The 11,898-nt window shown below is 39.4% G+C and overlaps 1 protein-coding gene across 2 annotated transcripts; it reads right to left on the bottom strand.

Annotated features, from left to right (window-relative positions):
• Nucleotides 1–1,751: 1,751 nt before the first annotated feature.
• LOC121889224 (zona pellucida sperm-binding protein 3-like) lies at nt 1,752–11,736 on the bottom strand. 2 transcript variants are annotated; one of them, XM_042401027.1, is made up of 9 exons: nt 11,367–11,735; nt 10,688–10,815; nt 10,407–10,510; nt 10,110–10,287; nt 9,767–9,884; nt 9,453–9,544; nt 9,170–9,300; nt 8,893–9,002; nt 1,752–1,980 (listed from the first exon to the last, which is right to left on the bottom strand). In XM_042401027.1, exons 1-8 carry the CDS (start codon nt 11,679–11,681, stop codon nt 8,893–8,895), a joined length of 1,176 nt encoding a protein of 391 aa, XP_042256961.1. In that variant the 5' UTR covers nt 11,682–11,735; the 3' UTR covers nt 1,752–1,980. The 2 variants fall into 2 exon arrangements, with proteins under 2 accessions (XP_042256961.1, XP_042256962.1); XM_042401028.1 differs by lacking the exon at nt 1,752–1,980 and adding an exon at nt 4,777–5,162 and having other exon boundaries at nt 11,367–11,736.
• Nucleotides 11,737–11,898: the final 162 nt, after the last annotated feature.

Raw genomic sequence — 11,898 nt, forward strand, 5'->3', positions numbered from 1 at the left:
TTATTTGATGGGGCTCAGCTTTCCATAGCTCAGCCCATGAGACTTTGCACTCCACTGCTCCCATCTTGTCCAGACTCCCTGCTGCATTCCAATCATCCTGCTGTCTCGCTCCTCCTCAACTGAAACTTACACCTTGTCCTGAATTGGCGACCTCTTGTCCTTGCCCTGTGCCTTGTTGTAGCAAGGTATTAAACTGCTACCTGGGCCAGCCCTTCCACGAGATACTGTGCCCAACAGCACTCTGTGCCTTAGCCGCAACTCAGAGATTGAAAAATGTCAATAAAGGCAAACACTTTAACAAAGTTTTCTTATCAAACCTACACAGTGTGTACAAAGTCAACATCGTGACAGAACAAATAGTCAGGAATTTAAAGCCCACTTGAAAAATCATTTCACACCTAACCACTCTGGACAATAGTTGTACAGATTTTGAAAATGCTAGTTTTGCAAAGTAAAATGTCTCAGAAGCACTTTTCTGGTTCAACTGGTTCACTGGAAAGAAACTTGGTACTTGCAGTATTGGTTATAACGTACTGTAGGCCTAAAAGCAAGTTGTTTGGTTTTTCCCACCACTGTTTTTGTAAAACACACCACTTTGCATCTAGTTCAGTATGCCTCCTTTGTGGTTTGTGCAGAATTATAGAGTTGTACCACTACTACATTTGAGAGTTCAAATTTGTAACACAGAATTCACAAATTGGCTGGTGATTGTGCAGTACAGTAATCAAAGTAATTAAAAAAAAAAACAATAAATGGCTGAACTACAGTATTTATACTGAAAAGTGTGTGCTCTCAAATTTGATCACCCAGATTTTTGTATAATGGATATTTTTTTAAATCTGATTTTCATTTTTCACATTCGGCAGATCAACAAGGTCATTAGAAGACTCATCACTCTTCTGCTGTGAGCACTTCCCTCCCATGACCTGATCTAGGACATAAAAATTGTTACTAATATCCCTGATACACAGTATATTGGTCAAATGAACAAAACTGTCCCTAAAGCCAATGTTAAGAAGGAAATTAAGCCAGAATAATGTGAGATGTCAACATCTAGGAGATGCCTGGCCTGATGGCCAATAGACACTGGCTCCAAGAAAACTACAACTGTATTGAAGTGACTGGGAAAATCCCAGACTTCTGCCATGAAATAAAAGGTGAGACAGTTCTACAATATGTTAGGCTGTGAATATATAACTTTCAACTTATGACAGTACTGATCTTGAACAATATTGTTTCATCAAGAAGTTATCAATGCCCTTTGGAGAAATATGTCTGGGAAATGCAGTCTAGTCTGAAAGAAACTTGTACTTCCAAGGTAACAAATGTTACACATTAATGCTATAGGCAGACTTTTATCCAAGAAAACTTCTTTAAAATTTGTGACCAGGATTAGTTATAAGGATACAATGCAATTTACACATAATGTGATAATAATAACAGTTATTTTTGCAATATTCAAATACTGTAAATCCCCACCCCCTCTTGTGAAACCCTACCTCCGGTAAAAAAGAAATTTCAATGAACTTGATGACAGAATGACATTGGCCCCAACCGAGGTATGCGGAGTAGCAATGAGTTATCTGTGCCATCATCAAAACAAAGTTTCTGCTCAAGGAAGATGCAAGCTATTTCAAGAAATCTGTCAATATCAACTATTCTTAGAATAGTTGAGTCTTGATATGGCTTCCTTGTGATACAATGAAACAAATAGGCCCAAGACAAACACGAGGGAGCCAGGATGGCATTACTTACTTAGTGTACAATATTGTATTTTTATTAGCTTTGTGGATGCAGTTAGTTATCATTCATAAAAATAGACATGTATGTTAACACATTGTGAATATCCAATGAAGAAAATTGATCAGCTGAGTGTAGGATATGTTAACAGATGTCATACATCAATGATATTTTCTGCACTTGTAATTCTTCACACAGGCGTGTTTATGGCCCATGTCTTCACCCCGACCCTTGACAGCCCTGTGGAGCCAGAGTAAAGGAAATACATTGAAATTTCCTGGAAGTCCCCTTTATGTGTCATCAAGGACGGGGTGTCTCCGAGGACCTACAGGAGGCTTTTCCATCAGACAGGAAGTAAAAGTATGTTTGCACATGCACTATCAGGAGCCAACATGCAATGTCAATTGACACACATAGCTTCACTCACTAAAATACTTGGAAACACTGATAAAACTTACACATTTGTATGCTTACCATTTCACAAGCCTATGTAACGTGCATTACAGCACACATACATACACAAGTGTGCGCACACAACATGGTGAGAGGGTAAAATATGTAAAACTACTGAAAATATTTCAATTGTAAAAAGAATATATTAGAATATAAATATTAGATTATGTCTAATATAAGATGTCAATATGAGCTACTAGGGAATTCATTGATCAGTGCTATAATATCCATTAATAAATTACCTTGTACCCAAGAGCCATGACAAATTCTCTAACATTTCTAGATTTTTCCATTGTTTCTCTTCTCAGAATTGTGATACAAAAATGCCAAAAACTAAATGTCATAAGTGGAGGACTAATATGATTTTAATGTACATTAAGCCCCCTCCTCTTTAATAAATTTACATATCTATACACCTTCTGATATGAGTCATCTTTATATTGGTCACTGCAGTGCTAAGCTCAAGACAATGTTGACAGATTGTTGCACTGTTTGCTCAAAGGACTGTTTGCTTACGTCTGAGCCAACATGAGAGAGAGGAGAGGGAGACAAGGTACGTGCTGTGAGCCATGCTTTGTGACAAGGGCAGGGGATTGGGGTGGGATGTGAGGGATGTGTGGGGAGTGCGGGGGCAGGGGAGTCCAGTCACAGTGACTCCTTGGTTGGAATGGTACACAGTTATTGAGTTTAGCATGATTTAAAAGAGCTAGGGAAATATAAAGTGGGGATGAAACCACATGCTCTTTTCCTGTGCCTCACTTACACTCACACTAGTTAATAAACAAAGTTGGTCAGGGGTGATGCCAACAACCTAATGAGGGAGAGGCATACTATAAAGAGAGCAGTGAAAGTGCACAGATGTTATGCTAGTGTGCGTGTGTGTGTGTGTGTGTGTTTTGCATTCTGATCCCGGTTTTTGGCTCACAGCCAGCTAGGTCTACTCCTCTGGCGCGACACAAGACAGGAAGCTGACATAAAAGAATGGGGGGGGCCGACTGTGAGGGACACAGGAGCCAAGACAGGAGCCACTGACGAGGTCGGAAGTTATTGTTTCAGCTTACAGACATCCACAGTGACAAGAATCTTATCACTCTGTTGAACTTATTGTGATCCCACGGTGATGGCCACAAGTGTGGAGAGCATTCCAGGACAGGAACCTCATCACTGGAGTTTCTCCCTGGCTAAATTTCTGTCTACTACATGTCTGTCATTTGGCCAATAAGTAAAGCACTTAACCTTGCAAATACTCCAGTGAAACTCCTTGCTCGCCAACAATACAACACGGTGGTTGCCAAAAAAAAAAAAAGACAGTGTGTAACTGTATAGACGACTCCTCTTGCAACTATTCCTGCACAATGTAAAGAGAATTGTTTCATGTTTCATTGTTTAAGAATGGATTAAATACAAAATCAGTCATTCTTTGTCTAGTCATTCTCAACTACTACTAAAACAGTAAGTAGAGCCAAATATTTCATTAGATTGATCTGGAATTTTAGTCAGACAGAATGTAATCAACCAAGTACAAAACGTTCAACCGCTCATTAACTTTTCAGAATACTTAATTACTTACTTAATTTACAAATAATTGCTATTTGAAAAGGACTGAATCATAACTGGCCTTAATACCACCGAACCTACACTACCTGAAGCCAATGTGGAAGTACCATAAAGTGCAATACCACAGATGGCCACTAGATGCTAGCCCCAGTTGATTCCAATTCAAAAAGCATCAACTTCTCTCCAGAAATACTAAGTCAATCACTTTTTTCAGTACATCAGTATGGTCACAATCGGTACTTTTGGGCACACTAATAAGTATGCTGGTGGTCATTTTGTAAATTATTGCTCCGCTAGTAAGATGTGAAGACTTGTAGTAGCTTTGATGTCTGCCGTGTGAGCATCGATTGACAGCTGTGACTGACAGTTGGCTCACCTGCTGCTCTCCCTGGCTCTGGGACTCGCACTGAGTCAGACTATTGTCCATAATGTTACTTAATTATGATACCTGCCCTGTTTGATAAGTATCAAGACATTAGCTAAAGTAGCTGACATTAACCCCAGTGTGCAGTGCTCGGTGTTCCCAGTAAACTAGCGTTAGCTTCAGTCTTATCTTATACAGTCTATGACTGCCACCAACAACACCCCATCCTCCCTCTGATCTTTCTCCCTTCTTTTCATCTCTGCTGACCACAAATCAGTCCTCAGATATGTCCCTGTTTATCAGCTGACCTGTGAGCAATTCATTGGTTGTATTATCTTTTTTTTCATGTGCCTGGTATTCTTCCTGTTGCCAAGTTGCCTTGTGTGGTATTTCTTTCTACCGAGTTGCCTGAGCCTCACACCTTCTGTTATCCAATGGGCCTCTCATCACTTGTGATTTCCACTTCACACTCTTCTCCCCTCTTTTGGCTGTCCTGTCTGGTATTTCCCTGACTTGACAGTCCTGGCTGTAAACCCTGTACTGCTTGAGACTGCAGGTTTAACTTTTCAACTCAACCTTTAACCTGTATTCTGTACTGTGTGGATATGAACACACATTTTATAATGATGTGCACACATTGTTCTTTACTTTCTTTTAGTTTGTCTTTGGTTTGGTTGATTTATTTACAAATTCATGTCCAACAACTGGCCACATAATCATGATACACAATAAAACAATTGTCTAACATAAAGTGATAATCTGATTACTCCAGTGACTGTGTGCTTTAGAAATTTACAGCCATGGGAAGTGAGAGTAAAAACACTTGAGCATTCTTTGAGGCTCAACATCTCCCCTTTGCCTTCCTCTTATTTACCTTTTTTATTTCTCCATTTACACCAAAAGAAAGCCTTAAAAAGTATTCTGATCCAACCTTGCTGTTCTGACTGAAACCCACGTATTGTTTTGCATCCAACTAAGCCTTTCGCTTTTGCACCTTGTTTTTTCTCCAGTTGCATCTTAGTCAGCTCCACACAACAGCCTGCTGGTACTGTGAAGAAACACTCTCATTAGTTATGCTAGCTTTCACCCTGATAATCTCTGTAAATGCATTTCATTCTGTTCTCAAAAAACTCACAGTCATGGTTTCATATTGTGGTCATGTGATCAATGCTATGTATATCACTATGTGTGTGTTTTTTTTAATTAAGAGGACATGTCAGTGAAACTGTGTTGATCATGTCACAATTATATTTTTATTTTTGTTCAATTTATTACATAAAACATAGCTATGCCTTAATGTTTGCAGAAAATATTGTGTTTTTTTCCCCAAACAACACCAAAATATATTATTTATCAAGGGGTGCCAAAACTTTTGCATACGCCTGTATGCAGGAGGCAGGTGCAATGACTGAGAGGTAAAGGAAAGAATAGGGAGGGCCCTTTCATTGTGGACCTGGGCAGCAGACTGGCTTATAGAATGTGAATGCAACACAAGGAGATAGGGGGAATTTGAGTTGTTGCAGTACATTGGGAGGTACTGCCAACATATGTTAAGCACGTGTGAACACCCATGCAAGTCCAAGGCAGTGAGTGGGGTGCTAGATAAGACCACCTAATGACTTAAGTCCTGAAAGGAGACTTAAACCCTCACACTGGCAATGATTTGGACAACTAGAGTGGCATGTCTGAGGAATGGCATCCTTGTTCTGAACCTAAACAATGTTCAAAATGACCATAAACATTTACACTAAATTCCAGGATCACTCTGGAGTACTGTGCTACTCTTCTGAGCCATTTGGCTTTTAGTGAGTAAATTAATCTTGTTCACCGTGGGCACTGGAGTCAAATGCTCCTAGAGTCTTTTTGAAATTACAGTAGATCTTATCAAAATCTGGATAGTATCCAGCTCGGTGATTTAAGACACATCTTTGCCAATTTCATCTTTGTAGCATTATTAGGACAAGTTCTCTTTTGCACTCTAGATCAGTTTGCAGGAGAGTGCAATGCAGCTGAGGCCATGAAGCTTAATACTTCTGCATTAAGGGGATACAGTGTACATATAGCGGTGTAGCTGATGTGCTCCTCCTCAAAACACAACCACACAGTAAGGCTACAGCCACTACAGAGTTACTGTGATTGGTCTGCTTAGGCTCATTGTATTTGCTTCTACAAGTTTCTGATGCTGGTGGAGACTGTTGAGAAACAGCAGGAAGCAAACTGAATCAAAACTCAATTATATTCTTCTTTTTAGAAACACACATTTAGTTAAAGACGTCTTCACTGCAAACCTTCTGCTCCTCATGACACCTGCCCTCGATCACAGTGAATGAAACAACAAATATGTCGTCTGCACTGAGCAGTAGATAGAATTTAAATTAAATTCAGCAATGAAACTACGTAAACTTTCCCACAGTTGCTCATATTCCAAAAGAAATGAAAGATTGTGAACACATTCACTGTGAGATCACAATCAACTTACTTGCAAGGGTGAGAAGAATTATCTGACTAACTGATAATTACGTACACTGGCTGCAAAAAAACATGGTTTAGACCAAGTTGTGGTGAGTAGAGAGCTGATGCATAAACAAAGCACTAGGTTTACCAGTAGATCTTTGTTTTAACCCTCAAGAGCTAGTGTGAGCTAATGTAAATCACAAAAGACCAAAAAAGTCTTCTGCTTGAAGTTGGTGACTCACTTTTTGTGATATAATAAAGAATGGACTTCAACAACCCTTAGTGTCCGAACATTTCCCTGTCTGTGCTGAAGGCGCCAACTGAGGAGGACATCAAACAACAAACAAAACATTATCTGATGGGCCATGCCAAGACCAACACTTGCATCATACACTCCAGTGGTACATTAAAGTCAGCACATTGCATATAACAGCACAGTAAAGTACTTGCCTCATAACATAAATGATACAAGGGGTGAAGAAAGGCTTAAATATGATAACTATTACATTAGAAATAAATAAAACTTTTGTAAATAAATATTTTTCAAGGAAGGCACAACTGACAGAATACTATACAACTGAAAATGGATGGCCAGAAACTTAATTGCTACACCTGGTCTACATTAGAAACTCTGTGAAAGGTATGTCATATAATGAGCCATTACTGTAAGTGGATTCTAGGATCCAAGGATGCATACTACCCTTTACTGTACACAGTTACAAAAAAAGCCACTGACTATGAGAAGCACACTGTCAATTCTCCTGCTAGATCAAAACATTTCAACTAACCCTAAAAACAACAATATTAAAAAAAAACAGAATCAAGCTGTCCTAAACAGAGCCAACACAGATCTTATTTTTTTCTGTTTCTAAACTCACACACATCAAAAGTCACACCGCTGTTCAAACCACAACTTACAACATTACACAACAAAGCTTAATAGTATAGACTGTTATCTTGCTCATTTCAACTATTTCATTCAATAATGTTCTGCTCTACATGAGAATAACATGGGTCTTTGCTGATCTCAGTCACTTTGTGGAGCCATTTACAGAATTTGGATAACACAAAGGCCAGCATATCCTAAGCCCAGAAAAGATCCTCTTCAAAATGTCATAATTGGTTTAATTATGTTAATTATTTTTGGTCTCGCAGAAATACAGAGCAAGAAGCACTGTCATCCTGATGTCATGGACCAGATACTGCGCCATGAAACCTAACAGGTTTCCCATTTGGTCTGTCACATTTCCTCTCACGGGGCTAGATGAGTGTTACTACTGCAGACAGGGAACATAAAGCACATACAGTACATGGCTGCATGGCTGTCCTATTCTTACCCCAATGTCTGTTTATTCTAGTATGCTTGTTGCCTCTGAGATATTTTAGGTTCCATTGTAGTTCTTCAACCTCTTTGTGGAAATTCTTCATGAGTTTGTTTTCATGGCTATCAATTTTCGTAGCTCAAAGAAAAACTACCCATTCCTCAGTCATCATGTAACATAATTGGTCTAACCGACTCCAATGAGACACACATTTATAAATGGAATTTTTCTCCTCATCTCAAAGATTAAATTAAAACTACAACAACAAAAAACTACAAAAATAAAGTAAAGCCCCTACATGAAGAATGTTAACTTTAATGTATTCTCAAATTAATGTTCATAACAGTGTAGAAAGACTAAATCATCACCATGAAAATATGTTGTTAAGTCTGTTTCTCCTGTGGTCAGATCCAACTTCCACAGAATATGTAAGACTGACTGACCTGTTTTGGTTTAAGAGCTTCCTCAGTCAAAACAGGAACAGCAGTGTCTCACTGCCCTGGCATACAGCATGGAAGTATTATACTCCATACAAACACAGAGTTCAGATGGTTTGCAGCATGATATTGTAGTTGAAATGACAAAAATTAAGAGAAACAAAACAAGCTACACTAGTACCATTTAACTGACATGCAGTCTGAGGTGATGAACACTTTTGCCAGAGAAGAAAATAACTCTTCCTTACATTAGTTTATTACACCGTCCACTAAAGTCCACTACTTAGTTTACATAAGGGCAGTTTCATCTGTTCTGCTAACATTTTCTCTCTGTAATCAGCCGTGGTGTATGGGGGAGCTTTTGTGATGGCTATGGCAAAATACTGCTGCAGGGTTCCAGGGTTCAAAGTAATCAAGGAATAAATCCCACATGTAGGCACTTAAAATGTTGCTATTATAATTCTTATTTCAACTTCGATGATAAAAAGGAAAACAATATGTGCAAGATGTTTTCTTTTTATCAGTGTGTTCCTGTGGTTTCTGTCTCAATAGGCCCTCTACCTACCTAGGGTAAAGCTGGAAAAGACTCTTTAGTGATTGACAGACGGCCTGTCCAATGGTAGTGTGGCAGGGTGTAAAGTGGCCCAATTGTTGTGTCCTCCTCATGCTTCTTTTCTGTCAAATAAACATACACAACTGGCTTAATGTAACTGCACAGATTATGCATACATCATATACACAAGTTGCTACTACGGTCATGCTATTCTTTGCATTCCACACAACTGGTAAACATAACCTCAAAGATTATATGGGATGCATTTATTTGTCAAGGGCTGAGAAACCTGTTTCTGGGTGAGTTGTCCAGTCCTGCTGGTGTCCAGTGTGACCACTGTTCTCCTCGCCAGTCTGCCCAAAGCAGTCATTAGCATCACAACATTCACACAGAGCATTGTCTCCCTCTGTGGAACGCCAACTGAATGACAGAGAAACATCCTAATAACACACCTCATCTGTGATGCACCAGCTCATAAAATATGCGTTACATCTGTGGATGTTAGAATCTAAAACTGAAAATTTCATATACAACCAAATCATGATAAACTGACTTACAACTGGAAGCCTAACCTGAATGTGGGCCTGTGAAAGAAGCAGGCTTTGTCAAAGTGGGTACGTGAGTTTTGTTTCAGAGTGGCCCTAAGGTGGCAACTGATGAAAATCTGGAAGAGAAAAGACAAATGAACAGAGTACATCTGATCCAGGATTCATTTCCATAAATATATTTAGGCTTTGATCGATTAGAAATGCTATAACACACAAGATGCAATGGGAAAAGTAAATAATCACAATAAAAAACACAAATAGCACCCTTTGTGCCACAATGAGGATCATTATCATTCTGAAAGTAATAAACTGGCTACTGTCCAATGAGGTGTTGTGACCTGTTCCCAAGACTCCTGCTTGAAGTGGAAGGCTTGGACACTAAAGCAGAGTCTGTTATCTTGCTTCCGACGAAGGAATTTAGATGAAGACCCAGGCAATACACTGTCTATGAGACATCTGTAATGGAAGAGCACACAAGCTGACATGATACCATGAAGTGCATCAAATTTAGACATGATGTTTCCAACCTAGCCTCCCTCCCAAACTAGTCAGATTAGTGTTGAAAGACGACCAAATTTAGCTGTGAGGATCCATCCAATAGATTTGAATTCTTGGATTGAGCACTAACAACAAGTAAGTGTTGTTCTGATTAATTATTCTTAGCCAGAAGAAAAGGCCAACCCGTGCTTAGTGATAAACTTGTAACTTGGCAAGGAGAGAGGGTCAGGCCTCAGCGTAGCGACACAGTAGTCAACATATACAGTGAGAAGAGGGTGCAGCGGGGCCTCCACACTGGCTTCCAGAAACACTGCTTCTCCCTGCTGGTAAACTGAGGAACTACGCAGCGAGGTACAGTCATCTGCATGAGAACAAAGAAACATTTTCTTTCTGTTCTAATTTAATGTGGATTTCAGATAGATTTAATATTGCCATATTACAGATCTTCCATTGATACAGTCTAGATACAATCAGATCCACCTGTCATGGTTCGAAGGGAGAAGTGCAGAAGGCCAAAGACACTGATAGTGGAGATCATGGGTAGCCAGGTTGGGGTTAATGGTTCTCCATTCACTGTCTGCTTCCTGTGCTGACACAAAGATAAAGGTGTAGGTCACATTCAATAAGGTTGGATGACAGCTAAGTGCAACTCTTGAGTTCTTACAAAATTTGATGCAGCATAAGAAACATGATTCATGGAAAATGTTAACTATTTTGTTGGTGCATAAGAGTTTTTATCAATAATATGGTATATGCCTTACCTCTTATAATGGCACTCCACAGGTATGACAGAAGCTGCCCCTTTAACTATCACACTGCCTGTAGAGATGGGAACCACAGCGGGAAACAGCATCAGCTGGTTGGAGTACACAAGCCACTCACCATAAACCTGGACAGAAGCAATTACTAGGAAATAAGTGATGACAGAAAAATACAAAAAAAAAAAAAAAACCCAAAACAAAACAAAGCCTTCACAAAGTCATGACAACCATAATTAATGGCAACTACTGCAGCCATTTTGGTGGTATATCACCATAACCCTAATTTAGGTAGCGCCAAGACGTATGTAGGGAATGCTGTGTAACATATTATATGAATTTAAGTAGTCAGTGTTAGTAGCAGTTTGTCTATATAAGTCTATGGCTAATGGGTATCACACTGTAAAGGTAGGTTAAATGTCCTATGCACTAATAATAGTGTAGTAATTTGGGGTGTTGCACAGTATTGCAGTACACTAATAGGATACGACAGGTATATGAATGTAATAATGACTAAACTATGAGAAAAATGTCGCTTTTGTATCTCTCAGCCAATTTGCGCTTCAGTATGACAGATTTTTGAATGGAGTGTGTCACTCTCTGTCTAGACAAAGGAAACGTTATTATCTGAATTGTCTGGCTTTTTCACTGCTAACTTCTCATTTCACCACACTGGCCTTACACTGGACTTGGTCCCACATTCCTGGAGCCCTACACTGATGACCATTTCAGACTCAGACGTCGGCTGTTTTGGCCCACAGGCGTCCTGCTGTGTTGAATTTGTTCCCAGTCGAAGATACTCAGGTTTGAACGGAATACGTCTCTCGTCGAAAAGCAGACGCTTAATGGTTAGTGTCACTTTGACTTCTCCGCATTTTATTGTAAGTCCAACGTTTTGCTGAGTTTCTACAGCATTTTCCCGAGCTAAAGAAACACCGCACACACACAGCAAAACAACCAAAACTGAGGCATATGTATATTTTCCCGGGGTCGCCATTTTTTTAAAGTAAAACAACAAGCTGGAAATAAATTAATTAGCGTTAATACATTAGAGCCAGGTGTGTTAAGAAGTGTTGCGTTCGCGTGCCCTGCGTTTAATGCTGCTTTCAAAGTAGACACGTCACAAATCAGACATCCTGTATGGACAGCCAGAAGAGCCTGTAGCATTGCACTAGGCTGGCGCTTGAAAATAGGAGAATTTTAATAAGAACAAT

Source organism: Thunnus maccoyii, chromosome 22 (genome assembly GCF_910596095.1).
Source record: "Thunnus maccoyii chromosome 22, fThuMac1.1, whole genome shotgun sequence".
In the NCBI taxonomy this organism is placed as follows: domain Eukaryota; kingdom Metazoa; phylum Chordata; class Actinopteri; order Scombriformes; family Scombridae; genus Thunnus; species Thunnus maccoyii.